The sequence below is a fragment of the Castor canadensis genome, chromosome 12, assembly GCF_047511655.1.
Source record: "Castor canadensis chromosome 12, mCasCan1.hap1v2, whole genome shotgun sequence".
NCBI lineage: Eukaryota > Metazoa > Chordata > Mammalia > Rodentia > Castoridae > Castor > Castor canadensis.
The window spans coordinates 86,751,936-86,778,196 of record NC_133397.1 but is presented as its reverse complement, the minus strand read 5'-3'; the positions used below and the strand labels follow the sequence as shown (position 1 = coordinate 86,778,196).

At 43.6% G+C, this 26,261-nt stretch overlaps 1 protein-coding gene across 4 annotated transcripts in view; it reads left to right on the top strand.

Moving 5' to 3' along the window:
* The window catches only part of Tbc1d8 (TBC1 domain family member 8), a 109,607-nt gene that overhangs the window by 61,516 nt on the left and 21,830 nt on the right, over positions 1-26,261 (top strand). For all 4 annotated transcript variants that reach the window (XM_074050376.1, XM_074050375.1, XM_074050377.1 and 1 more), the window contains exons 3-9: positions 8,311-8,429; positions 11,178-11,406; positions 13,912-14,152; positions 21,630-21,837; positions 23,604-23,801; positions 24,195-24,356; positions 25,716-25,866. In XM_074050376.1, coding sequence (XP_073906477.1) covers positions 8,311-8,429; positions 11,178-11,406; positions 13,912-14,152; positions 21,630-21,837; positions 23,604-23,801; positions 24,195-24,356; positions 25,716-25,866 — 1,308 coding nt within the window. The remainder of the gene's footprint in view (positions 1-8,310; positions 8,430-11,177; positions 11,407-13,911; positions 14,153-21,629; positions 21,838-23,603; positions 23,802-24,194; positions 24,357-25,715; positions 25,867-26,261) is intronic.

Here is a 26,261-nt window from a genome sequence, read left to right as displayed (position 1 = left end):
TCCTTTCTTAGGATTGAGTTTGTTCTTTATTGTTTTATTCTAACTTTTTAAAAATGTAAAACAGAGTCATGATTCCTCACCTATAAAACCAGCCAGGTATTTGTACAAACACCCTCGCTGCCTCTTCCTGGGGGTCTTCCCTCTGTTCTATAGAACCCTTTCTTTCTCTGGCTTTGTCTTTTGCTGTTTTGCTTTATAAATATTAAACAAACATGCAATTTTATATTGTGACAAACTTCACAAATTTCCTAAATATTCTGTTCCAGCCTGGCCCTTTGCATTTAACATATCCTGGAAATCAATCTGTATCAGAGTAGAGAGTTTATCTTTGTTTTGCGTTTCACTGTGTAGGAAGTAGCATAGTTTATACTGGTGCTCATTTAGATTGTTTTCAACCTTTGACAAATAACAATCCAGCAATATCCTCATACCCACGTTATTTTGTACCTTTATTATTGAATCTTTAGCATAGAATCCTGTAAGTGGGATTGCTGGATTCAAGGATAAATGAATACAAACTTTTATTAGATACTGCTAAGTTCTCCTTTTTCCCCCATTTTTATTAGGATATATATTTGTACAGGGGGAATTCATTGTGACAATTCTGAATAGCCTTACATTATATGTTGGTTATTTTACCCCTTCTTCCATTTCATTTGTGGCAATTATAGAATTCCCATCAACAATGTATAAAAAGTATGTGCTTTTCCACAAACTTGTCATCAGATATATTGTCAAACTTTTGGATCTTTCCTCACTGTGTTGGAAAGACATGATGTTTCCATGTGGTTTTTATTTATGAGAAAGTTGATCATCTTTCATATTTAAGGGCTGTTTTAGAAACTTCTTGAATTCTATTAATTGCCTAGTTTCTTTTTCTTCTTTTTTCCCCCCCTCAACTTTTATTTTATTATATATTATTTTATTTGATTTTTTTTTGCAGTGCTGGGGATGGAATCCAGGGCCTTGCACGTGCTAGGCAAACACTCTACCATTGAGCTACATCCCCAGTTCATCCCTCAATTTTAAACTCTCTTCTATATTAGGAATATTGGCCATTTATTTGAGATAAGAAATTAAAAATGTTTTTCCTGCTTGTCATTTGTCTTTTGGTGGCTTTAATTTTGATGTCTTCTACCACTCCATTTTTTTTCCTTCTTAACGTAGTAGGATTTGTATTTTATTTCTTTTATACTTTCTGATTTGGTGTCATGGTTAGGGAGGTTTCCCCATTTCTGTATTGCAGAGGAATTTTCTTCAAGTGCTTGTAAGCTGACTTTTTTATCAGTACTGTTGTTAGAAGCTGTCGCTTCATATATCTGACCTGCAATGTTTCTTATCAAAGCCTACTGTCATATTCTTTCTCTCTGTCTCTGTCTCTGTGTCTCTCTCTCTTGGCACTGGGGTTTGAACTCAGGGCCTCACACTTGCTTGGCAGGTACTCTACCACTTGAGCCACTCCACTAGCCCCGATTCTTCTCTTTGTTCCTGTGAGTTGCGTTTCGTGTTTATTGCTGGTTTACACCAACTTGATTGTGAGGTTTGTGTTCATTATGATTTTTTCTGTGCTTTCTCTGCTGGGACTTATTAAAGATTCTTGGAATTGTATGTGTATGGTTTTCATCATAGTTGAAAATTTTCACACATATTTTTGTGTGTTTGTTCTCTGCTTCTTGCCTCATTTTTCCTGGGGCTCCATGGTTCACTGACGCTCTGTTCTCTCTATGGTTACTGTTAATCCCATTCCCTGTTTTTTGTTTTAGTTCTGTCACTCTGCCTTCAAGTTCCCCAGTCTCTTTTCTCCAATCTACTCACTTCTACTCCTATCAGTGTATTTCTTATTTCAGAAACTGTATTTCCTTTCCTTAAAGGTTTGACATGGGTCTTTTTATTATCTACCAATTAGCATCTCACCAGGCTCATGCCTTTCCCTACCGTTTGAACATGTGGAGTTACATTTTTAATAGATGCTTGGTGTCTTGTCTGCTGAGTCTGCTTTCTATGCCACTTCTGATTCTATTTCTGCTGATTTTTTTTCATTTGGCCATAGGTAAATTTTTGTCTGTATCTTCTTTTCCTGCTTCTGTTTCTGCGACGTGAATCTGATGTTACTAATACGGAGATGTTAAATGGTTTCAATTATAAACTGAATAGTACTGGGGTTGGAAGTTAGGGCTTATGCTTGATATAGGCAAGCATTCAGCCACTGAATCACAAAAAGTAAAATCTATTTTACTTTTAGTGTCAAAGATGGACTTTGTCTGATTTTACAAATTGCAAATATTTTTAGCAACTCCTTTCATTTGAAGGCAAAAAGGGCAAAAAATTATTTCCACAGATTGTTCTATAGTGAGAACTATCTGGGTAAAACTCCTGTAAATCATAACAAACTTCCTGTGAAGATGATTGCTTTAGACTTACGGGTTAGATCTTTAAAATATCCACTTTCAGAATACAAGATTTCTGAGAAAATAATGGGCTTTTTGGCCCAACCCTGACCGTCCATCATTTGTGAATTTTGCTTAGATCCTGTGCTCCCAACTCACTCTGCATGGGAAGCGTGGTGAGTAACTAACAGTCGGGAGCATGACCTCCACTGTCCCCATACTTTTCTTACCCTTCCTGGGCTACACGACTTTTGGACAGTAGTTGTTTAGTATTTGGCCAGTAGAGAAATGTGTCATCATTTCAAAGTCACAGGTCTGAGCTGTGTACACAGAATATGCCCATTTCATGGGACATTAGGATGTTGGTGATTGGAGAAGGCCCTAAATTCACTGGGGTGTTTATTATGGAGGGAGAAACAGACACTTTTTAAAACTGAAGCTTGGATCAAGTTATTTGTGGCTGTGTTCATGCAAAACTGTAGGTGTAGACAATGAGATGCTTGTTTTATTTCCTGAAAATGCCCTTGGGGAAAACCTAAGAGAATAACTATCGTATGTTTCAACATGACTCAGCTGCTCAGTTCTCCCATCCGCAGTGACGTCACAGACCAGGAGCCCGTCAGAGTCACAAGATCTGGCTTCGGGGTTGGTTCTTTTCTTTCATTAACTTTTACTTCTCATGTACAAAGTGGTGATAATGGCACCTATCTTATGATATTTTTATGAAGGTGAATGATATTGAGTATATGGTCACCTAACAAAATGCCCGACACGTGCTCAGCATTCAGAAAATGTCCTCAGGCTGCCACCTGTGCTTGCTCCAGTGTAGAATTAGTTTTTCATAAGTCATCACTGTTGTTTGCTTTGTGGTCTTAGTTAAGGTTTCTAATACTGAATCTGATTTTTTTCAACTGGATTTTAATTTTCTTAGAGAATGGAAAAATCTACTTCTGTAAAATGAGAGGCCTTAATAAAATAGGGTATAATTTTGCTAATTGTACCTCTGTTGTAATCCATAGTCCTGCTATAAATTTTGGTTTTAGACAGTTATATTAGTCTTAGAGCTACCCTAAGAAAACACTACAGACCAGGGGGCTTATACGACAGGAATGTACTTCCTCACAGTTCTGGAGATCTGAGATCGAGGTCTCACAGGGTTGTTTTCAGAAGAGGTGCCCTCCTCATCCGAAGGTAGTTGTCCACCTTTTGGCTGTGTCCTCACGCGGCTTGCTTCTGTGCATTGTGTCCTTTTGTGAGGACACCGGTCCTATTGGATCATGGCCCCGTGTTAGGTGCTCATTTAACCTTAATAACCTCCAAAAGCCCTTTCTTCAAACAGTCATGTTGAGCATGATGTCGTCAGCGTATGAATTCTGAGGGACACATTCAGCTGTTAACAACACTCCTCCTCTGTCTTGTTTTGGAAAGGGTGAAGCAGAATGTGTGGAAGCATCCCTGAAGTGTTGATTTAATGTGCAGTCCTGTAGACCTCTTACCATCCTGCCTCTGTGATAGATAGCAAACTCTTCTTTTTCTTTCTTTTTGGAGGGAGAGGGGTGGGAGGAGGTGGCACTGGGGTTTGAACTCAGGGCCTTGTGCTTGCTAGTCAGGTGCTCTACCACTTGAGTCACGCCTCCAGCTCTATTAGTTTTAGTTATTTTTCAGATAGGGTCCCCCACTTTTTCCTAGGCTGGCCTCAGACCATGATCTTCTTACTTATGCCCCCTAGGATTACAGGCATGTCCACCATGCCTGACTGGTTTGTTGAGAGGGAGCCTGCCCCAAACTCTCAGTTTCTTATTTTTCAACTCTTCTTTACCTGTAATGCAGTGACTTTAAATTGTGACCATGACTCACAGACAGAAACATATTTCTGCGTGTGCATATAACGAACAATTCACAATCCAATGGCTATCCCTGCTAGGAGGTGTGTATTCTATTTTCAATTCCATTTCACTGCTCTTCACACTATTTTCAGATGGAACTTCTTGATATCACTTGAAAGACACTGCTGTACTGCTGGAGCAGGACTGGGTTGTGTGACATGTATCAAATGACTTTCTTTTTCAGTCCTTTGGGGTTACCGACGTGCATTTCTCTTGCCTTCATTTACGGTATCTGTGAAGCCTATCCTAAGACTTCCCTGCAGAGGAAATTATAGTTTGGAAAATTTCCCTGCCATTTGGCAAGTTTTTCAGGAAATGGACAGTAGGGTGGAAAGGTTTCATCCTAATGATTGTCTTTGCCGAAGACATACACAACTAGGTCTTACGTTCACAGCTAGGCAGGCTAACAAAATCTCCCTGTGGCTTAGCCTCAGGTGTTATGTGCTTATTTTCCCTTTCTAGGTATGGGATTTCTTTTGGCTTAGAATTATCTATCCTTACCTTATATCCTTATACCCCACTATGTGGAAGAATTGTTTTTAAGCATGGAAGTCTAACTTTTTGACATCTGTCTCCCACCCTAATTCCATGGTGATATATGAAGTTGGGGCTCAATTGTGACTTTATTCTTATAATCTAGAGTTACCAGTTGAGGCCATATGCAGCTGGCTGTTAACTGTTAACCTCTGGGAGCTTTAATGACAGGATGATGAAAACTTTGTATCATAGCATCTGGGAAGTTGGGATCGTGGGGCAAGAGTGAGCTCCCCCTGAGTCAAACACAGAGTAGCTGTCAATGTCTAGCTGTGGAAAGTCCTGGACCTCAGGATTATGTAAATGGAGTTAAAAATTCTTCCTTCTTATGGGAGGGCCCTGGTTTGCCCTTCATTTGACATTTGACCTTGGATGAACATATGAGTCTCCATTTCCTCCCTTCATCTTTAATGCCCATCAGTGGAACAGACAAGAACCACAAAGGTCAGGTCTTTCCCCTCTCTTGCTGCTCACCACTCCTCTTTTTTTTTTTTAATAAATGAGGAAGTATACTCAAACATACAGCAAAAGACTGAAGGTCAGTAAGGATATTCCCTCCTGAACTTACTTACTGAACTCAGCATACTGACCAGTTGGTTTTATTATGAGATAATAAAGGATCAAGGCAGAGCCCTGGCTGCCCCAAGGAGTCTGCAGGTTTATAGCTTTGGTGGAACCCAACTTTGTAAAGAATGTGCAACCCTCCCTGTGGCAAGATGCTATGGCCAGCCCACCAGATGAGGAGTGCTCTTTTCACTGTCACCCACACAGCTGCCACCCAGTGCATTAAAGCAGTGGGAGACTCACTCCAGAGGTAGATGTCCACCTGAGCCACGTCAGCACACAATGGCCATAGCTGGCTGAGGAACCAAGCAGACATGCTTGGTCCCAATTCAGGTAGAGAAAGATTAGAAGCTTCAAGAACATCATGCTGTCGAGACTGGAATCATTTGATTTTGTTTTAAAATGAGCTTTCCAACTAGGCTTAGTGGCCCCTTCCTATAATACCAACACTTCCTATAATACCAGCACTTGGGAGACTGGGGCAGGAGGATCAAGAGTTCAAGGCCAGCCAGGCTTCAGCCCACCAGATTACAGGCTTGCATCTGTAATCCTAGCTTCTCAGGAGCAGAGATCAGGAGGATTATGGTTCGAAGCCAGCCTGGGCAAACAGTTTGAAAGACCCTATCTCAAAGACACCCAGCATACAAAAGGGCTGGCAGAGTGGCTCAAGTGATAGAGTACAAGCATGAGGCTCTGAGTTCAAACCCCAGGCAAGCCTAGGCTACAGAGTAAGACCCTATCTCAAAAAAAAATAAATAAATAAAAGAAAAATGGAGCCAGGCATGGTGGTACGTATACGTGTAATTCCAGCTATGAGGAAGGCAGAGGTAGGAAGGTCACAGTTCAAAGCCTTCCCCTGACAAAAACAAGACTATCTGAAAAATAAGCTAAAGTGAAAGGGACTGAGGGTGTGGCTCAAGTATTTGCAAGGCCCTGAGTTCAAATCCTAATACTGCCAATAATAATAGTAGAAAGTTTTCCTTATCTTGAGAGGTGTGGGGAGACCCTAGATGGGAGGGGAGCAAGAGAATCGTGAGCACACCTCTACACCCAGCTCCTAGTTAGCCCTAATTGGACTGCTTTTTGGGGCTTATTGATCCTTAGAGAATAAGACCAGGAGGTGAGACAGAGGGAAGGTAGGAGCATCCCTGGTCACATGCTCTTGGTACAGGGAACAGGGAGCTTAGGCTTGTGAGTAGCGCACTTGTCAGGGAGCACCATGGGGCTTGTCCTCCTGGTGCTGACAAGAAGACTGGCTTTCATGATGAACCAAGGATACTATTTTGGGCAATGTCGTGCCTAATAATTGGGAGAATACAAGGGAAATTAGTACTGTTGTTTTTCACTCTTAGGTACATCTTTTTATTCCTTCCTTCCCAAACCCCCACTGAGAACAGCAATGCTGATTGAGACATTCTTCATTTGCATGGACCCAAATCCACAACTCCAGAGTGAGGCCTCTGGCACTTTCTTGCATGGAATATAGGTTGAGTATTCCTTATTCAAAATGCTTGGGACCAGAAGTGTTTTAGATTCTCTTGAGTTACTGAATATTTGCACAGACATAGTATCTTGGAAGGGGAGCAAAGTGTAAGCATGAAATTTATTTATGCTTCATTTATACCTTATCCACATAGCCTGAAGGTAATTTTATACCACATTTTCAATTTTGTACATATAACAAATTTTGTGTGCTTTGAGACATCAGAAGTTAGGTATGCAACTTTCCACTTGTGACATCACATCCATGCTCCAAGTTTCAGACTTTGGAACCTTTCAGATTTTGGATTTTTGGATTAGGGATCCTCAACCTGTATCTATGTGATCCTCACATGAATTTTCACTCTGGGAAAGGATGGCTGCAGGTAACCTTTACAGAGAAAGGAAGTTGAATTTTAACAAAATGCATATCTGCTTTTGGGTAAGTGGTTTGTGGCTCTTGTGACCGTCTGCTTTTTAAATTGACTAGCTGATTGTGCACTGTTTTTGGTAGCCCTTGATTTCTCTGAGGTTAGAGTCTATGCTGTGTCCCGTTTTGGAACTGTAGCCAAGCTACACCTACCTCATATACACGTACCCTTTCTTGACCAGGGTATGCTTGCTTCAAGTCAGTGGACTTCACTGAGTATCTGCTATGTGCTGGGCTCCTCTCTAGGAGCTGGGCACAGCCCCTGTCCTTCTCACCAGTGGCGATGGCTTGGGGAGAAATGATCACTATTATTATTATTCCTTGAGAAATAATATAGATGCCTAAAATGACTAAGCTTTTTGTTAATGTGTTGTTAATGCTTCAGTAATATGATGAATGTTTTAGTTGCCTTTAAAAGAAACTAAATTACCTTGTATGATTTTACACTTCGGTGTTTGGTAAACATGTACTGTTAAGACCTCTTTATCCAGGTGTTTAAGGGATATTGCTGTAAATGATATGAAGTATCCTTTTGTAAATCTGTAAATTTCCTAGACAATTGCTCGCTAGATTGAACTAAGCTGGTTGCAAGTGGCGACATCCTTGCATGGCCAACAGGGCTTTGTCTCTGGAACCTGGGCTTTTCTACTTGTTGAGGGACCCTGTTTTCATGGGGGTACAATGAGAGATTGTTCAGAATCTGTCTGCTACTCAGGGCTTGTTCCATGCCAGAATGCCTGTGTAATTATGAATGTTTTTGTCACTTGAGTGGTAGGTGCTCTGAGTGTACTGAAATGGGCAGGATGGCTGTTGTCCCAGGGGCAACCCATTCGTCAGCTGGCCTGTCATGTGGCAGTGGGACTTCTGTTTGCACATCCCTCTGCTATGACAAGGGAGACCACAGCTTCTATAGAAGGTGCCTGCTTTTCTACTGGGGAGCTGGCCCAGGGTGAGAGAGTAACATAAACTCAGGATATGCACTATATTAACTTTTAGTTTCAAATGTCTCTATCTTTCTATTCTAATGTAGGTGCCACTTTAGAGGAAATAAACCAGCACTGGGACTGGCTGGAACAGAATCTCCTCCACACTTTGTCTGTCTTTGATAATAAAGACGACATTGCCAGCTTTGTCAAAGGGAAGGTAAAGGTAGGTCCTTTGATTTTAGCATTTTTCTTTACCTCCCCATCTTTGTCAGAACATCCTGAATGCTGCAGCACACTGACAGCTTTCTCCACCCTGGCTAAACTCTAGCTTAATACATAATGCCAAGTATGTTTGACTTCTCACTTGTCAAATTTTGCAGAGTCAAGTCCAGCAAAATTCCCTGAAATGAAAAGACAAAACAAATGATGTGATTCTGAAGCCTAGTTCCTGTTGTCTTTTACAGAATTGAAGGCCCTTTTTTGTCGTGGGAGAAAATTATAATGTTAAGATTTGTGTTTCCGCAGAGCACACATTATTTGACTCCTTAAATTAGTTATTTCCAACTGTCTTGCAGCTATGACATCTTGTGACATTTTGTTGAGTCTAGTACTTTCCTCCTGTTCATAGTGGATGTTTATTCTTAAAATACGTGAAGTGGAATTAAAACCAATTAAATTTTGAGAAGACAGGAGTGGGATAATTTGGGAGGTATTTGTTTATCCCTTCTGTGAGTTATAGCCTTATGTAACTAGTCTTGTTGCATAGCATGATGGGTAATCAGTGGTTTGAAACCCTACGGGCCAGGAGAGATGGCTCCTCATTCCAAGCCAGACTCATTAAACGCTTGAACATGTTAACCCACTATACGGGTTTGCTCCCTTAGAGTAAAGCATCTCAGATCATGGATTTTTGTTTTCTTCAAAAAGCTTGGCTTTCTCACACCTCAGGTGATACACCTATTAGTACAGGGTGTCAGAGTGAATTTTTTATTTTAGAGAAACAGAATAAACATGCCTCTAGGAAGTGGAAATAGAAGGACTACAAGTTCAAGGCCAGCCTGGGCTACATAATGAGGCACTGTCCACAAACAAACCAGTGCTGACTGGTATCCTCTAGGTGAACCCCAGGCCTGTGGGGTCAGGGTAGGCCTGGACCACGGTGAGGGTCCAGGAACATGCCCAACCCTTATGTCCCCTCATCCTGACTGTGACTCCATTCCCTGCATCAGAGGATTAGTGACAGCCATGTCTTTTTCTTTTCACACTTGACCTTGTTAGCAAGGTCTAACAAGGATAGTAGTGGTTTTTTGATTAAGGAGTTCTCTTAATTGGGAGGAAGGAATTCATTTCTGCTACAGCATTTCAGGAATGCTTCTGTAGGAGAAGAAAACTTCTGTCCTCTTAGGATCTGGTGGGGAGTGGGGGGGGGAAGCTGGAAATTAAATTGATAAATAGCAAATTAATAAGAAAAAAGTTTATTTTAACACATGCATGATGCATACATGAGGCTGAAACTCAGCCATAGTAACTGCAGGGGTGGTTATAACTTGGCCTGGTATAGCATCTCAAGGAAGAGCCGTAGGGGAAAGGATGATAGGATAGGGGCTTAGGCTTTGGGGGCAATAAACATGGGGTGCTAATGGAAGATAGAGCTGTCTTTGTAAGACTGTTTCATGGGTTTCTCTGCTGGTGAGAGTCTAGAGCAGTCCCTGGTGACTAACAAATCCTCCTCTTGTACAAATGGAGATATGTCCTATTTTTAGGCTGATGGGGGGGAGGAGGGAGAGATGACAGAGTCTTTTGGGGTCTATTGTTTATCAGTTGTCTTCAGCTCAAAATAATCCTTATGTCAATGTGGCATATTTGAGGGTGACAGATTCTGATCCCTGATACTTTAAAGCTAAAATGTCTTAAAAAAAAAAAAAAAAGACCCCTTTCCCAGTATGGTGGTGCACATCTGTCTGTGATCCCAGCACTGGAGAGGCTGAGGCAGGAGGATCAGAAGTTCAAGGTAAGCCTCGGCTACATAGTGAGACCCTGTATCGAAAAAGAAGGAAATGAAAGGTTTCCAGGAGACCAGGCTAGGGAGCAAGGGAGCCTTCAAACAGAACCTGGAGTTTGTTCTCCCTTTTCCTGTGGCCAACCACAGAGGGTCTGGGCTTTCCTACTCGTGGCCCTGGACATTTGCCCAGAATACACAGTGGTAGTGAAATATATTAGGCTTCACAGGGTGCCACAGTTGTTAGGGTAATACCTACTTTTGTTTAAATGCAGTGAGGGAGAGATTCATTAGTATTTTTAAAAGACTAACTTTGAACTCACATTTGGGTAATTCTTCAGGTCTATGCAGTAGGTTCTCATGTAAGAGTTCATTATTTGGTTTTCATGTGTCAGTTAGCTTTCCAGAACTATAACAAATACTGAGATCCTCAGCTTATCGAGAGAAAAGGTTTATTTTGACTCACAGGTTTTTTTCAGTCCGTGAGAGATTGACCCCATCACTTTGGGCCTGTGATATGACATCACATCATGGTGGGAGCATGCTGCAGAACAGCACTGCTTGTAGTGGCAAGGGAGCAAAGAGAGAAGAGGGGGCTGGGTTCCCAATGTTAAAACCCACCCATAGCTCCCACCTCCCAAAGATTCTACCACTCCCAATGGGCCACACTGGAAATCAGGCCTTCAACACTTGGGACTTTGGGGGACATTTAAGATACAAACTGTAGCATTCCTGTGTGGAAGAACTGGGAGAACTTGGAAAATAATTTGAGAACTGGGTGTTAGAAGTCATATGATTCAACCAAACACTTGTGACCGGTAAAAGGTTGAGTGTCAGACTGGGTATTGTGGAAGTAGCTCAGATTCTGAAGGTGCCTTTACCAGTCCATCCTTCCTGCTTCCTGCCCCTGCCCCTCCACCTTTCCTCTGCCAGACTCAGTGGGTAAGAGACCTCCATCTCTCTGTGCCTTAGGCTTTGATTGCTGAGGAGACCAGCAGCAGGCTTGCAGAGCAGGAGGAGGAGCCTGAGAAGTTTCGAGAAGCCCTGGTGAAGTTCGAGGCCAGGTTCAACTTCCCTGAGGCAGAGAAACTGGTCACCTACTACTCCTGCTGTTGCTGGAAGGGCCGGGTGCCCCGCCAGGGCTGGCTGTACCTCAGCATCAACCACCTCTGCTTCTACTCCTTCTTCCTGGGCAAGGAACGTAAGTGTGACAAGCGAGCTTTTGGTCCTTCACTGATAAAGTCAGCCCTGGAAATGCTTAGACTTGCTTATAAGAGACATTAAGTGTATGAGTGCCACAACAAAAGACTGCAACCTATGATTGAATGACAGCTAGTGATACTTGATTCATTTCGAAATGACATGTACAGATAATTATGCTTAAGTTTACGTGTTTCTGCTAGGGGGCTTGATTTGAGGAGGGCTTATTTTTCCCTACTTCTTTAAGATGCTTTTCTGTGTAATTCACTTCAAATAGCTACTAACGGGTTTTTACTATTGTGGATTGCTTTGCAAACACAGTCATAACCAATGACTGAGTATTTCTGGAAGAGTAGAATCTGTTCCAGCTACATTTTTTAATTGCCCATCCCTGAAGGTCACAATTACTGGATGCACTGTTACTACTGGAAAGGGGATTTTTCACCTGGGTTCACCTGAGGTCTAGGCACTGATTGACTTTGCACTGTCCTGGGCCATGGCATTCCAAGGTGAAAAAGAAAAACAACAGTGTCCCTTATAGACTGAAAGTTTAATATGCCTGTGCTGGGTGGCATGGGTGCTTCACGTGTACGTGTATTTTCTTTCTGCATTTATATCTAAAGTGGAGGCACCTCTCTTGAATGCTGCTGTAGCCAGCTTCCTGCACTTAGTGTTTGCTTCTCTTTCTGCCTCACCAGCCTCACTGGGAGGCTCTAGGACACACATCTATTTGCAAAGCCCTCTCCTACTCATGGCATATGCCTGGCCTAACCTTGGCTGTTCTTATTTTCCTTTCTGAAATGCTTCTCAAAATGAACACCCTGCTTTTCTTTCCTTTCCCTGTGCTTAGCCTGCTAGGAAACTCCTGTTCATCCTTCAGAACCCAATTCACAGTTTGTCACCTCCAGAAATCCACCCTTGGGCCCAAATAATTTGTACTATATTTGTGTTTCTGTGTTGGGTTCCATCCAGTCAATAAATGCTTACTTGCTTGCATGTCAGTTTTTCTACTTTTATGAGCTGCTAAAATGCTTCAAAATGCTTTGCTTCTCAAAGCAGTTGCTTAATGAACTAAAGTTGATGTAGAGTGAGTGCGTGTACACGTGTGTACATGTGTGTGCATGTGTTTGTGGGTGCGTGTGTGCATGTACGTGTGTGTGTGTGCATAGTGGGGATACTTTGAGATGGGTACAGTGGCTCACACCTGTAATCCTAGTTACTCAGGAGGCAGAGATTGGGAGGATCATGGTTTAAGACTAGCCTGAGCAAGAAGTCCACGAGACCTCATCTCAATCAATAAAAGGCTGAGAGTGCAGTCACTTCTGTCATCCCAGATATGTGGGAAGTATAATAGGAAGATCTCTGTTTGAGCTGGCCTGGGCAAAAAGAAACTAAAGCAAAAAAGGGCTGGGGGTGTTACTTGGCAAGTGGAAGACCCTGAGGAGTACAAACCCTAGTACCTCAAAAACAAATAACCCCCCAAAACACTTTATGTGAAAACATCTAGAAGTAGATGAAGTTTATGGAGCCTTTTCAAATTATTAAAACACTAAAAACTGTATTGCAAAGTAAATGAAAATAAATAAAAAACTAAATTATTCCCTACTTGATTAGAAAAGGAAGTGAATTATTTTCTCAGTAAATGAATTATTATTTTATTATTAATGATTGTCACTAAAGCTGATTGTGTTAGGGTAATGATGATATTCAATAATGTTTGTGATTTTACGTTATATATGTGTCTCTGATGAGTCATTCATCAGGTATAAGGTTATAATTCTCCCCTTTTCTCTACATTAGCACATTAGCAATCACTGTATCAGAAACATTTCTGAGAATACAATACTTGTTTTTAAAATGCATTATTTGTACTGTATTAGTTTACCTTTTTTGAGAGATAGAGTCTCAGTTTGTTGCCCAGGCTGGCTCCCATCTCCTGGGTTCAAGCGATCTTCCTGCCTCAGTCTCCTGAGTTTCTGGGAGCACTGGCCATGAGCCACCACTCTCAGAGGTATTGCTTAGAGGGTTTCATAAAAACTACTTGTAGTCTCTCTTCTAAGCCTAACAGTCTCATGTGACACAGTCTACACGTTCAACCTGTTTCTCTAAGCAAAAGCATGAAGAATCTTCTTTTATACTAATTTTTCTCCAAGTGCACCAGGAATGCTGGTTTTAGAACCAGAATTTGTATGGATTGAGAAACTTGCATGTTTAAATGCTCTTGAGAAAGTTTGTGTGTTGATAACTTGCTGTCCTGGAATCATGTTCCTGGGATGTGCAGTAGCCATCAGCTTGGAACACTTCACATAAGTCTGTAGGGAAATCATTGAATGGGGGGCTAGGGGTTCACCAGCAGCCGTCACCCAGTTCTGGGCTCTTCTCTCTGCTGGCTTAACAGACATTTGCATTTCATCTTAAGGAAAGCTTCAAACTGTTGCTTGCTGATGAAGTCAACTTTAGCTCCAGTTATGTGGCATAATACGTATTTGCTGTTTTCCTCATACAGTTAAACTTGTAATCCCTTGGGTTGATATCCAGAAGTTAGAAAGAACATCCAATGTCTTTCTGACGGACACCATCCGGATCACCACGCAGAGTAAGGAGCGTGACTTCTCCATGTTTCTGAACCTGGATGAGGTCTTTAAGATCATGGAGCAGCTGGCAGATGTGACACTCCGGAGGCTGCTGGATAATGAGGTCTTTGACTTGGACCCTGATCTGCAGGAGCCAAGTCAGATCACTAAAAGGTAGGGCGTCAGTTCCATAGTGTCCCCAACCTGCACCAGTGCCCCACAGTTCTGCTCAGCCTCAATTCCTTCATTGTGTGGTTGTCCCTCTGTGCCCACAGGACATTGGTTCCAGGACCTCTCTCTGTACACACCAAAACCTGTTGATGCTCCTGTCCCTTATGTAAATGGCAGAGTATTTTCATGTAACCAATGCACATCTTCAAGGTGCTTCAAATCATCTATAGATGACTTAGGATAGCTAAGACAATTTAAATGCTATATAAATTGTTATACTGTATATTAGGGAATACCAGCAAGGAAAAAAGATTGTGCATATTTAATATAGATAGAATATTTTTTCCTGAATATTTGATTCATGGTTGGTTGAATCCAAAGATGCAGATCCCATGGACACCGAGGGCTAGAAGTACCACGTCATGATTCCCTTGTGGTTATCATCCAGATGTCCCCAAGCTGTTGATCTTGGCAGAGCTAACAATTTGAAATGATTATTATTCATTTCCTTTGTGCAGGAGATGTTGATTTCTGGATCCAGTTCCTCTGTTTTTCAGATATTACTTCAAAATTGATGTTCATAAAAAGTACTTCTAGTGCTGAGAGCTGGTGGCTCACGCCTGTGATCCTAACTTCTTGGAAGGCTGAGATGGGAGGGTTGTGGTTTGCAGATAGCCTGGGCAAATAGTTCATGAGATCCCTTCTCCAAAATAACCAGAGCAAAATGGACTGCAGGTGTGGCTCAAGCAGTAAGCACCTGCCTAGCAAGCCTGAAGCCCTGAGTTTCACCAAAGAAACAAAAAAATCCCACCAAAAAATAAAGTACTTCTAGAATATGTAATACAGGCATTCTCATGATGAGATCCACTAGTACTACACTTTATTAATGAAAATTAAGACATTTGATCTTTTTAAAATGTTTCTGGATGTGTTTGGGGCCTCGTATATGCTAGGTACATGCTTGATCCCTGAGCTGCTTTGTTTTGTCATATTAAAATTAGAAAACTTTTGGGGACAGCTGAATCTATTTTGATACTAGTTCGTCATCAGAAATACACCTTTCCTAATAGAATAAGTCAATATTGTTTATATCATTATATAAAGAACGCTTGTCAGGTTGTTGCTTCAGTTGTCACTTTAAGGAAGCTCAACTTTTTCATCTGAAGTGAGACATGGAGTTTGAGCTTGACATCAGTTTTGGAGTCTGGGGATCATGACTGGGTGGGTAACCACAGCGCTGATACAAAGGTGAATTGTTACAAAGGTATCCTTCGAGAAGCAAGTCACCATAAAGTAGATGTTTTTGATGTAGTTACAGAATCACCCACTACTAGTCATTTTTATAAACCAAATCTTGTGATAGTGTAAAATGCACTTAACATAAAGTTTTAGCGCCTCAGCAGTTAAAGTGTGCGGTCTGTAGCCCTCACACTTGGTGCAGCCAGTAGCACCACCCTCTCCAGAATTCTTCTTATGTTGCATAACTGAAACTCTGCACCCAGTAACCACCAACTCCCTACTCAACCTTTCCCCAGCCTCTGGCAACCACCTTTTTCTCCTCTGTATCTATGAAATAGACTAGCTCCTTTATGTAAGTGGAATCATACAGCATTGTCTTTTGCAGCTGGCTCATTTCCCTTAGCATAATCTTGTCAGAGCTCACCCATGTTGTCGCATGCATTAGAATTCCTTTTTAAGGCTGAGTAATATTACATTGCATGTATACACCACATTTTGTTTATCTACTCATCTGTTGATGCATACTTAGGTTGTTTCTACTTTTGCTCGCTCACATATCTTCTCAGCCTGGCCCCATTAACAGCCCCTCACTCCATCTTAGTTAGGGGTGTCTGTCTTAAAAGGAAGACAGCCAGTATAGTAGGAGCCACACTCTATTGTATTTCTTCAAATCTCTGAGGTGGATGGTTTTCTGAGTTCATTAGTCCAGCTCATGAAGTTCTGTTAAAAGTGAAAAGGCACTAGGTATGGTAGCTCATGCCTATAATCTCAGCTAACTCAGGAGGTAGAGATTGAGAGGATCGTGGTTTGAGGCCAATGCGGGCAAAAAATTCTTGCGATCCCATCTCAACCAGTAAAAACTAGGTGTGGTGGCACATGCCTGTCATCCTAGCTACTTAGGAAGTGTAAATAGGATGATTTCAGCATAAACATGAGAATCCATTCAAAACATGGGAACACCTAGGACAAAAGTGGCTGTTGTCCTGACTTAAGCAGTAGAGCACCTGCCTTACAAGCACAGGGCCCTGAGTTCAAACTCTGGTACTACCAAAACAACAAGCCACAATTATGAAGCCCTAAAGAAACAAGTTTTGGGTGTCCAAGTCATCAAAGGGCTCATATAAGCCACCAGATAAAGCTTTAACCTGTGTCCTATGCGGATGCACACACCTGTGAGTGTGGATTACAAGCAGGTTGTCTCAGGCACAGGAGGCCATTTAACAGCCTCACGCATGCCAGATTTCAGGTGATACACGTGTGACAAGCAGAGCCACATCTGGAAGTGAGGAACGAAAAGGAAGATCAGGAGTCTCTAGCCTCTAATCATTTCTTGTTTTGGAAGAAAAATCTTGAGCGTTGGCTGTGTTCATTAATGTTCCAGAATCCAGGGAAACTACAAAGGCTGCCTACCCCTGCCCCACATTCTGCCTGAGAAGTATTAGAAAGAAGAGAAGAGAGGAAAGGACAGAAAGGGTCTTTGGGGTGGACAGTGGTTGAGTTTCCAGGAGCCCTGGGGTGGTCAGGGCTGGGTCCTAGATGCCTTGGGGGCTTCTGGTCCACAGCCGTGAACTGCACCATAGTGACTTCCTCCCAAAGGAGAAAGCAGGGCTGCCCGCCCATTCCCTGGCAGTTTCATCTGCAGCTTTTGCCATGGAGACCTAGGCCTGGGGTGTAAACAGGTAGTGACTCAGTCCCCCTGGCACCCTGCCAAGAGAGCACCGGTTTCAAAGTTTAGGAAAATAGTCTCCTCATCTCAGGGCCCCGCAGAGTGCTGGAATGCCCCTCTGGCTCTTCCCTTCTTCCATCTCACTTCCCTTCCCAGATAACAGCTTTCCAGTAGTGCCCTTGGGGTCATGAGTCTGATTACTCATTTGTCACCTTGGTCCTGTGGTCATTCCACTGGGGCTTACAGACCCTGGCAGGAGTGAGGCTCAGACCTCTGTGGGAGGGAACTAGACCAGGGATTCCCGAGGGTGCCATCCAGAGTCAGAGGCAGGCAACTGAGGACAGGTCGGGGCTGTCCAAACAGAATGGAGGGAAGAAGCAGGGAATAAACTGATCTTGAAATTTCCAAACAAGCAATCTCTCCTGAAGTTGGGGGTCAGAGAACGAGAGAACAAGCAGTATTTTGGCGGGGGAGGTGGAGGCTGGAGGGTGGTTACCTTCACTAAGTCTGTTTTAAAATCTCTTGACTGGATGCAAATGGTGGAGAAAACACAAAGCCACGTATGTGGAAACTTGTTTCCTGTGATGCAAGCTTTTTCTGCCAGTTGTAAAGGTGAACTAGGCCTGCCAGGGGCAGGTGTCAGCAGCATGCCTCTTCCCCTGTCTGGCTTGGCCGATCCCTACGGCCTTTTTCCACCTTGACCCACCCCTTCCTGGCATCAGCTGCACAACAGGAGCACCCAATTCCCATGCACGTGACCTGAGCTGATCCCTCCTCTGGGAGCGATAAGACAGCTCTGGGGCTCCCTCATCCTGCCAGCCCCCACCTCTCAAGAGAAGTCCCACATCTCACCTTCTGCAAACCCATAGGACGGGGTGCTGGGACTGTTGACTGTCTGCTTGTGTGTCTCTGGGTGAGGATGGCTGGAAGAGGATGAAGGCAGGAACCTTCTCCTGCGAGTGAAGGGTCCTCAGAGATCCCTGTGTTGCAGAGGTCATGGGTCTCTTGAGGGGGTCAGTGGGAATGGATTTCCAAAGGAATTGCAGCTGTGGTTTCCTCTGCATCCTACCTTCACACTGCCACTGCCAAGGTCAGATGAGCTTCATGTCCTATCCCTCAAGAAGTTCCAGACCCCATGTGTTCTGTGCTAGCTGCCACACCACAGTGCCATTCTACCATTTCCTGGTGGGTCACAGAGCAGGTTTGAGAGATGAGATGTTTTATTTGCCCACAGCTTTGAGGAAAGGCACAGGTATGTACCTTGCCTGACTTGTTGCTAGATTGTTACTTCTTGACATTTCCCAGTCATAAAGTGTGGGTCTGGGGGTGGCCACATAACAGAGAGGCTTTGTGTTAGAGGGCAAGCTGACTGCAGAGGACTGTTTGTCCTCTCTTCACCCAGAAGGGCAGGAATCATGGCAGGGAGTATCCTGTCTAGTGCATGAATGTGAAGTTCTTGAAATCTGAGCTAATGGAGAGCAGACCTGCCCAGTCTGTCATCCAGCCTGAGTTTGGGGAAGCATTTGACCTTGAACCAGCTTTAAGCCAGCAGGTTTTCTCAGCAGTCAAGAATTTCATATTCGTGCACTAGAAAGTAGCATCCTTCCTAAAAGAGTTCTACAAGGTTCATGGGAGAAGAGAATGGGAAACCTGTATTTGATACATCTTTACATAATCTAGGAGGGACAAATCAAATTCTGGATTGGTGGAGAAATTAATGAGCTCTCTACCTCCAAGTTTCTTGGGTCTGAAGACTTCAGAATTAAACTTGGTTTTAAAGGTCATATAACCTAGAACTTTCTGCACAGTTGGCATGCACAAATTGATTTTAGCTTCAATAACAAATTTGAAACATTTCATCTCTAGTTCTGATCAACCACATTTATGCCCTCCTAGTAACAGGCTCTTCCAGTGGCATTTATGAGGATGGGGTAGTTGGTGGCATCTTTCTCTGTGAGTCCCGGCTGTAGCACTCCTGGGAGACTGCTGTGGCCTGTGCACACTGCACTGTGGGGTTCTGGGTCAGGCCCCACCCCGGGGATGCCTCCGCAGTGGCCAGCAGGCCTGTGTTAGCTGCTGTCTTCCGGAATGTTAGATCAGGACTGCGGTGTGTTGGTCTTTCTATGGAGAAAAAGCAGAGACATTAGCAAGCACTGGAAGGCCTGAGAGGCAAGTTGTGGCTAGTGGGCTTTGTTTTAGATTGCTGTTCAGAAAAAGGAGCTGATATATTTAGCATCAAAACCTCCGCCCGCCTTAAAAGAGACTTAACTGATGGTCTTGCTCTGATCTGCATGAAGAGCTGGTTTCTCATCCTGCAGGTCCTGTGTCTTCAGCTCGGTTATGCTAGAAATTTAAATACCTGTATCATAAATGGTTACAAGGGAAATTAGAAGGCCACTGTTGAGTAGGGAGGAAGGAAAACAACTAAGATTTTAAAGTCCTTCCTGGTGCTTTCTTTTTTGTAGCTGAGATTTGTGTGTGGTATATACCCACTGCTCAGTTGAACTGTTGCCTTAGGCTGCGGGTGCACTGGATAGAAAGCACTTGCTCTGTCTCAGATACCTCAACACCTTATTCTTTATCATTTTGGCAGTACTAGGGTTTGAACTCAGGGTCTTGTGGTTGCTAGGCAGCTGTTCTACCACTTAAACCAAGCCTCCAGTCCTTTTGCTTTTCATTTATTTTTCAGTTGAAATCTGGAGCTTTTGCCCAGGCTGGCCTTGGACTGTGATCCTCTTGTCTCTGCCTCCCTAGTAGCTGGGATTACAGCCATCTGCCACCATGCCCAGCCCTTCAATACCTTATTCTTAATTTGAGGACTTGGGTACACAATGAATACAAGTCCTTCTAGCTTTCCTATAGCTCAGTGCAAGCTGCTGTGACGTGTGCTCCTTACCTTGTCTCCAGCCTGGCTTCACTGTCTCCTAAGGAAGGGATGATGTGCTTTGGGGAGGACCAGGTGTCCACACAGCATTTGTAAGATGTGCACGGGGAGGAAGCAGTGACTATGCTGTCATCAAAACCAGCAAGGCCAGCATACCTTGGGGACGAGGATGTCAGTTTTTCAGTTTAGTTTATTTGTATTTACTAGTCTCATTTGAATTTATTTTTAACCAATACCTAAAACCAGAAAAAATTAGACATGTTAATGAGGAACCATGTGGTGTTTTGACACTTTACACGTATGATGTTTAAATTGGGTTAAACATCTCTCTTCAAACACTTACTGTTTCTTCATGGTGGAGACATTGAAAAGCCTCTCTTCCAGCTTTTACCAGTAGTCACCATATTGTGCAACAATACACCAGAAAGTTGCCCTTCTCCAACTGGAACTCAGAACCTTTTGGTTACCCTCTCCTACCTCTCCTTCCCCCCACTCTCTCCAGCTCTGGTAACTACCATTCTCTCCATTTCTAGGACATTAACTTTTTTACATTTAAATTTAAATGTTTTGGACGTAGTCACCCTTAGGCAGTTTGGGGTCATCTTGAGGGACCTTGCCATTCATTCTTGCAGTGTGTAAACTTCTGGAACATTCTTGATGCTTCCCCAGCACCTCTCTGGAGGAAGCACAGGCTCCTTTGGATTTTTGATATTTAATTCATGGATTTCATACCTTTCACCTTTTCAAAGAAAAGGACATCATTCAGTTTTTTTTACCATGTTCATAGAACTGCAACCATCACCACAACTTGTAGCATTTGATCACCCCAAAAGAAAAACTGGTCACAAGCATCACGCCTCATCTCTCCCTCTCCCCCAACCTCTGAGCAAGTCACTAATCTATTTTCTGCCTTCACGGGCTACCTTTTCTGAATGTTTCATAGAAATGGAATCAGGCAAGATGTAGTCTTTTTGTGACTGGATGCTTCTGCCTGGTGTAATGATTGTAGGCTTCATCCATGTTGTAACTTGCATTGCACTTTGCTCCTTTTTCTGGCTGTATAATATCTATCCTATTAGAGGGATATACCACATTTTGTTTGTCAATTCAATTAATGGACATTTGGTTATCATGAATAATACTACCGTGAATATTTGTGTGCACATTTATGTGGATATAAGTTCTCAATTCTCATGGGTATATATACCTAGGAGTGGAATTTTTTGGCAAATAGTGAGTTTCTTTTTAACCTTCTGGGAGTCCTGCCAGACTGTTTTACAACACAAGCACACCATTTTGCACTCCCAGCAGCAGCATTTGAGGGGTTCCAATTTCCCCATGTCCTTGACAATACTTAATATCATCGGATTTTCTGATTCTTGGATTCTTTTCCCATTTTTTGTGGCCCCCCCCTCAGTGTTACTCAAATGAGGAAGGAAAGCTTGTTTTGGCACATGAATTCACCAAAGTATTTGTGTGCAGGGATGACTTGCTGTGTTGTAGTACTTTGCTCTCAGGGTTGGGTGTGAAGTTGGAGTCTTGTGAGGCCAACAGGTTCTCAGAAGCACAACACCTCTGCATTCACTTAGTTCTTGGGTTGTGCGGTGGATTTAAAAGCAGTTTCCTTGGTGATCTTGCAGGTCCACGCATCTTTCCTGCCTTTTTTAATTCTCTCCCCCATCCTTCACCAGGGACCTTGAAGCCAGAGCACAGAATGAGTTCTTCCGGGCTTTCTTCAGGTTGCCAAGAAAAGAGAAGCTGCATGCGGTTGTGGGCTGCTCCCTCTGGACACCCTTTAGTCGCTGTCACACCGTGGGGCGGATGTTCACCTCTGACAGCTACATCTGCTTTGCCAGCAAGGAAGATGGCTGCTGTAACGTCGTTCTTCCGCTCAGAGAGGTAGACTCAGCCTCCTACCTCTGCTGCCCTACTCTGTGCTTCCTAAAACAGCCATTTATCATTGGAATGTATTTGAGTCCATTTTCTGTTGCTCTGGCAAAATACTTAAGGCAGGGTAAACTTAAAAAGAAAAGAGATTTACTCAGCTCAGCAGTTTTGAGGCTCAGGAGCATGGTACTGAGTTTCTGCTCATCTCTGGTGAAGGCCTCATGGTGAACGGCATGATAGTGTCGGGAGTACGGGAGAAGGAGACATCACCTGGCAAGACAGGAAGCCAGAGAGTATAGAGGGGCCTATCTTGGTTTTCTGTAGCAACTAACTAGGGTCCCATGAGAGCTAATTTAAACCCTTCCTGCAGTTACCTACTGACCTCCTATAGGCCCTACCACCTCCTAATAATGCCCCCTTGGAGACCAAGCTTCTAATACTCCCACAAACCTCCAGGGGTTCAAACCATGTCCAAACCATAAGCACTGGCAACGCTGGCTTGAGATAGGGCACAGGAAGGGACATTCACACAGCACAGCTTGCTCTCTGAAGATGGACATCCAGAAGGCTGGGCTCTTTGAGGGGAGCAGGACCTGAATTGGACCATTACCCATTTGGCTGTTGCTTTTTCTGTTGTTGCTATGGCAACCTGAAACTTGCCTGGAGGTGATGGGTAAAAATAGAATACTCCAACCTCCACATTATTGATAAAGCTGTTATTAAAAAGTACATACCTAGCAATTAAAGTTTTTCCAACAGCTTTTAGGAATGAGTGCTCCCCTTCCACCCACCAAAAAAACCAAGAAGGAAGACAGGCAACATAAAAAGCTTTACCTTTTGAAAATAAATGGCAAATTGCTTGACTTGTATACTCTCCTAGAACTTTAGTTAAAGAATTAAAAATGCTTTCTTTAATATGAATCAGGTCCTTTCTTCCTGTAAAATTCCATAATTCTCCTCTTGGAAATGCAGAACAAGCGGAGTTGACTTCCAGATCTGAGTAGCTGAGCTCTGTGGCAGGCATCCCGGCTGAGACAGAACCCACAGCTCTTACCCGTCAGACCTGTGGAGTCTTGGTTCTTGTATGAAATGCCCTGAGCACTGTTCTTTAGTAAACTCAGGTCTTTCGTTCATACCATCTCCTACCTCCATGCCATTATTCTGCAGTAGATGTTTTCATTTTACAAAAATTCTTGTCAGTGAGATGAGAAATACATGCATAACATAGAGTTTGCCTTATTGATAATTTTTAAGTGTGGCATTCGGTGGCATTGAGTACAGTCACATTGTTCTACACTGATCACCACCTCCTGTCTGCAGGACTCTTTCATCTTTGCAACTTGAAGTTCTGTCCCCATTAAATGCTCACTCCCTCTCTGTCTCCCCCCGCCCTTGGCACCCACTAGACAACCATGCCCTTATGAATTGGACTACTATAGGTAATTTGGAATCATCCAGAAGTTGTCTCTTTGTGACTGGCTTATTCCACTTAGTGTGGTGTCCTCAAGGTTCATCCATGCTGCAGCGTGTGTCAGAATTTCCTTTTGAAGGCTGAATGACATTCTGTTATCTGCCTATACCAGAGTGTGCTTATCGAGTCACTTGTCCATGGCACCTTGGGCTGCTGTTATCTTTCAGCCATTGTGGATAGTACTGCCTTGCACACTCGCAAATCCTCGTGCCAGTCCTCTTTTAGTGACTTGGATTTGCCTTCTGTCTTGGGATGTTTGACAAACACGTAACTGGACACTGTACTTTATGGGTCATTTTTGCACCAGGTAGTGAGCATTGAGAAGATGGAGGACACAAGTCTGCTGCCTAACCCCATCATTGTCAGCATCAGGAGCAAGATGGCCTTCCAGTTCATTGAGCTTAAGGACAGAGAGACCTTGGTGGAGAGCCTGCTGGTGAGACTGAAGCAGGTCCATGCCAACCACCCCGTGCATTATGATACCTCTACAAGTGACCATGACATGGTAGGAGTCTTCACAGTAGTGAATGTCCATAACTGAAAACCCCTTTTCTCCCCACCTCCAGGGCAGTGGTCTCCAAAGGGAGAGGATAGAAAGTTGACCTACCTGGGCATGAGACAAATGCGCTGGAGACCTTTGGGCTTGTGCACCTGTCTAGTGTCACTTCTGATACACTGCAGTCCTGAGCGGGTGTTGCATAGACCAGAGGGACTGGTAGGGACAGCCAGGTCTCAGGGGCAGCTGTGACCTACTGAGAGGAAGTTTTGGCATCCTTAAGGCATAAGATATGGACCTGGGCTTGCTGGGACCTGTATCCTGTGACTTCCTCTAAGAAATACTTTATTTTTAGTCACAGTGACCGTGCCTGTTTCTTCTTGCTTTTTTCCTGCCTTATAGACCTCCCCTGTGTTTTACTCGGCAAGCGCGTGCAGCGAGCACAGGTTTGGGGGTCTTGCAGTGGAGTCTTCTCAAAGTCAGCAGGAGAGTGAGAAGGAGAGGAGCTCGCTGCCGCAGCCTGAATCCCTGACTGCCATCTTCCAGAGCCCTGACTCCCGCCTGGTGAGTGAGGGGTTCCGCCTCTGCTCCAGCGGGCTTTGCAGAGCTGTCTGTGGGCATGAGTGGTCACCCAGCTGTCTGGCTACCATGGAACGTGGCCACAAAAGCTAGCTGGTGGGTATAGGTGGCCAGGGACCTCAGCAGCAAGTGCTCCCCTCTTCCTTCCCCTAGGCACTAAGAAAGTTTCAGACAGATGTCCCCACCTGTTCCGTTCATGGCCACTCTTGCTATGTAGCCTGGGCAGCTAGCAGTGCTGTCCCGTGGGTTTCCAGGTGCAGATCATGTCTTTGTCTTGTTAGCCACGCTGTGTGTGTGCAGCTCATTATGGGATTCCTCTTTCTGTCTGGAACAGAGGTTGCCTGTCTTCTAGTGTAACTGAGCTGAAAGTAATTTTTGCTACATTTATAGATTTTTTTCTTTACAGAGAAAATCTGAGGCAGAAGTCATGTACAGTTGGTGACTAGACCAGAAACTGTACTTTGACAGGTGGAAAGCCATGTGTCAACCACAAGGACCAGGCAGTGGCTGTGAGCATTGTTGCCTAAGCCACTTGTTGGTCACATAGCATCCTCTGTGGCCAATCGTTAGCTTTATTTACTCAAACCGAACCTTCTCCTTTTTTATCCATAGGTAGTCAACTAACTGTTACTAACTAAATGCAGGTGAATGTTGGACTTCTGTGAGTAATTCTGCCATTTGTGGAGAGTGTAGATTATTAAAAGTCATTATAAATGTCCTTTCCAAAAGGCTCTAAACAGTTCTGCTATCTAGGGATAATTTTAAGGTCTTTGCAGTTACCTAGAGAAACAGTGCAAGGGCTGGTGGAGTGACTCAAGTGGTAGAGCACCTGCCTAGCAAGCATGAGGCTGTGAGGTTAAACCCCAGTATGAGAATGTTTGCTTCAGGTTCCAGCTTTCTCTCTGGCTATCACGAAGCTCGGGGCTAATTGTGACACCTCTTGCTCCCCCCATCCTCTGAGCTGAACTGTGTTTTAGCAGTTGGCTCCATGTCAACACCCAAGGACACTTTTCCTCATGTCCCCCGGTTCTCCACCACCCTTCATCTGACCTGGGCTGCTTTAGTACTTGGGTGGACATGTTCTCCTTTTAACTTTGCCAAGGAAATTACATCGTGCTTGTGTAAATTCTCCCACCAGGTTCTCAACTTCGTGCTATTCATCCTGGCATCCTCTGAGCCTAGTAGAGGTTCAAATATATCTGCTGCACAAATTTAAGTGTCACTGGCTGTCCCCATTGGTCCCTGGTAAACAGGCCTTATTTCTGCCATGACAGATCAGGGATGGGCTATAGTGGCAGATGTGGACTGGCTTCTTTGTACATGAACAAATGTTTGTGTTTCTAGTCCCAAGAACAGATAAAAATCAGTCTCTGGAATGACCACTTTGTGGAATATGGTAGAACCGTGTGTATGTTTCGTACAGAGAAGATCCGGAAGCTTGTGGCCATGGGAATCCCTGAATCTTTGCGTGGAAGGCTCTGGCTCCTTTTTTCTGGTAAGGGTCTCAGTGTGCTCTGGCCAAATGTTGCAGGCCTAATGTGACAGTGTGTATCTGTAGACGAAGTCATCTGTCTTTGGATTATTTCTGTAAATTCCTAGCCATGGACCTGGGAGCCCTTCTTGTGTTAGCTGTAGGACCTCGTTCAAGTTCTCCAAGGTCTCTGCGCTGCAGTGCCTCCTTAGGAAATGTGAAGTCTGGACAAAGTGATCTCCTCTCTCTTAAAGAAGACTCTGTCATTCTATCTGTGGTGCTGAGAATTCTTTTGAGATTTCCCCTGGAAGTGAAGTGTCTTTAGGGGTATGAGCCCTGTGTACTAAACAGAAAAGTCTTCTTGCACTGCTGACTGGCCTTGGTGTTTAAATGCACCCCTCAGAGTAGTTTCTATTGGT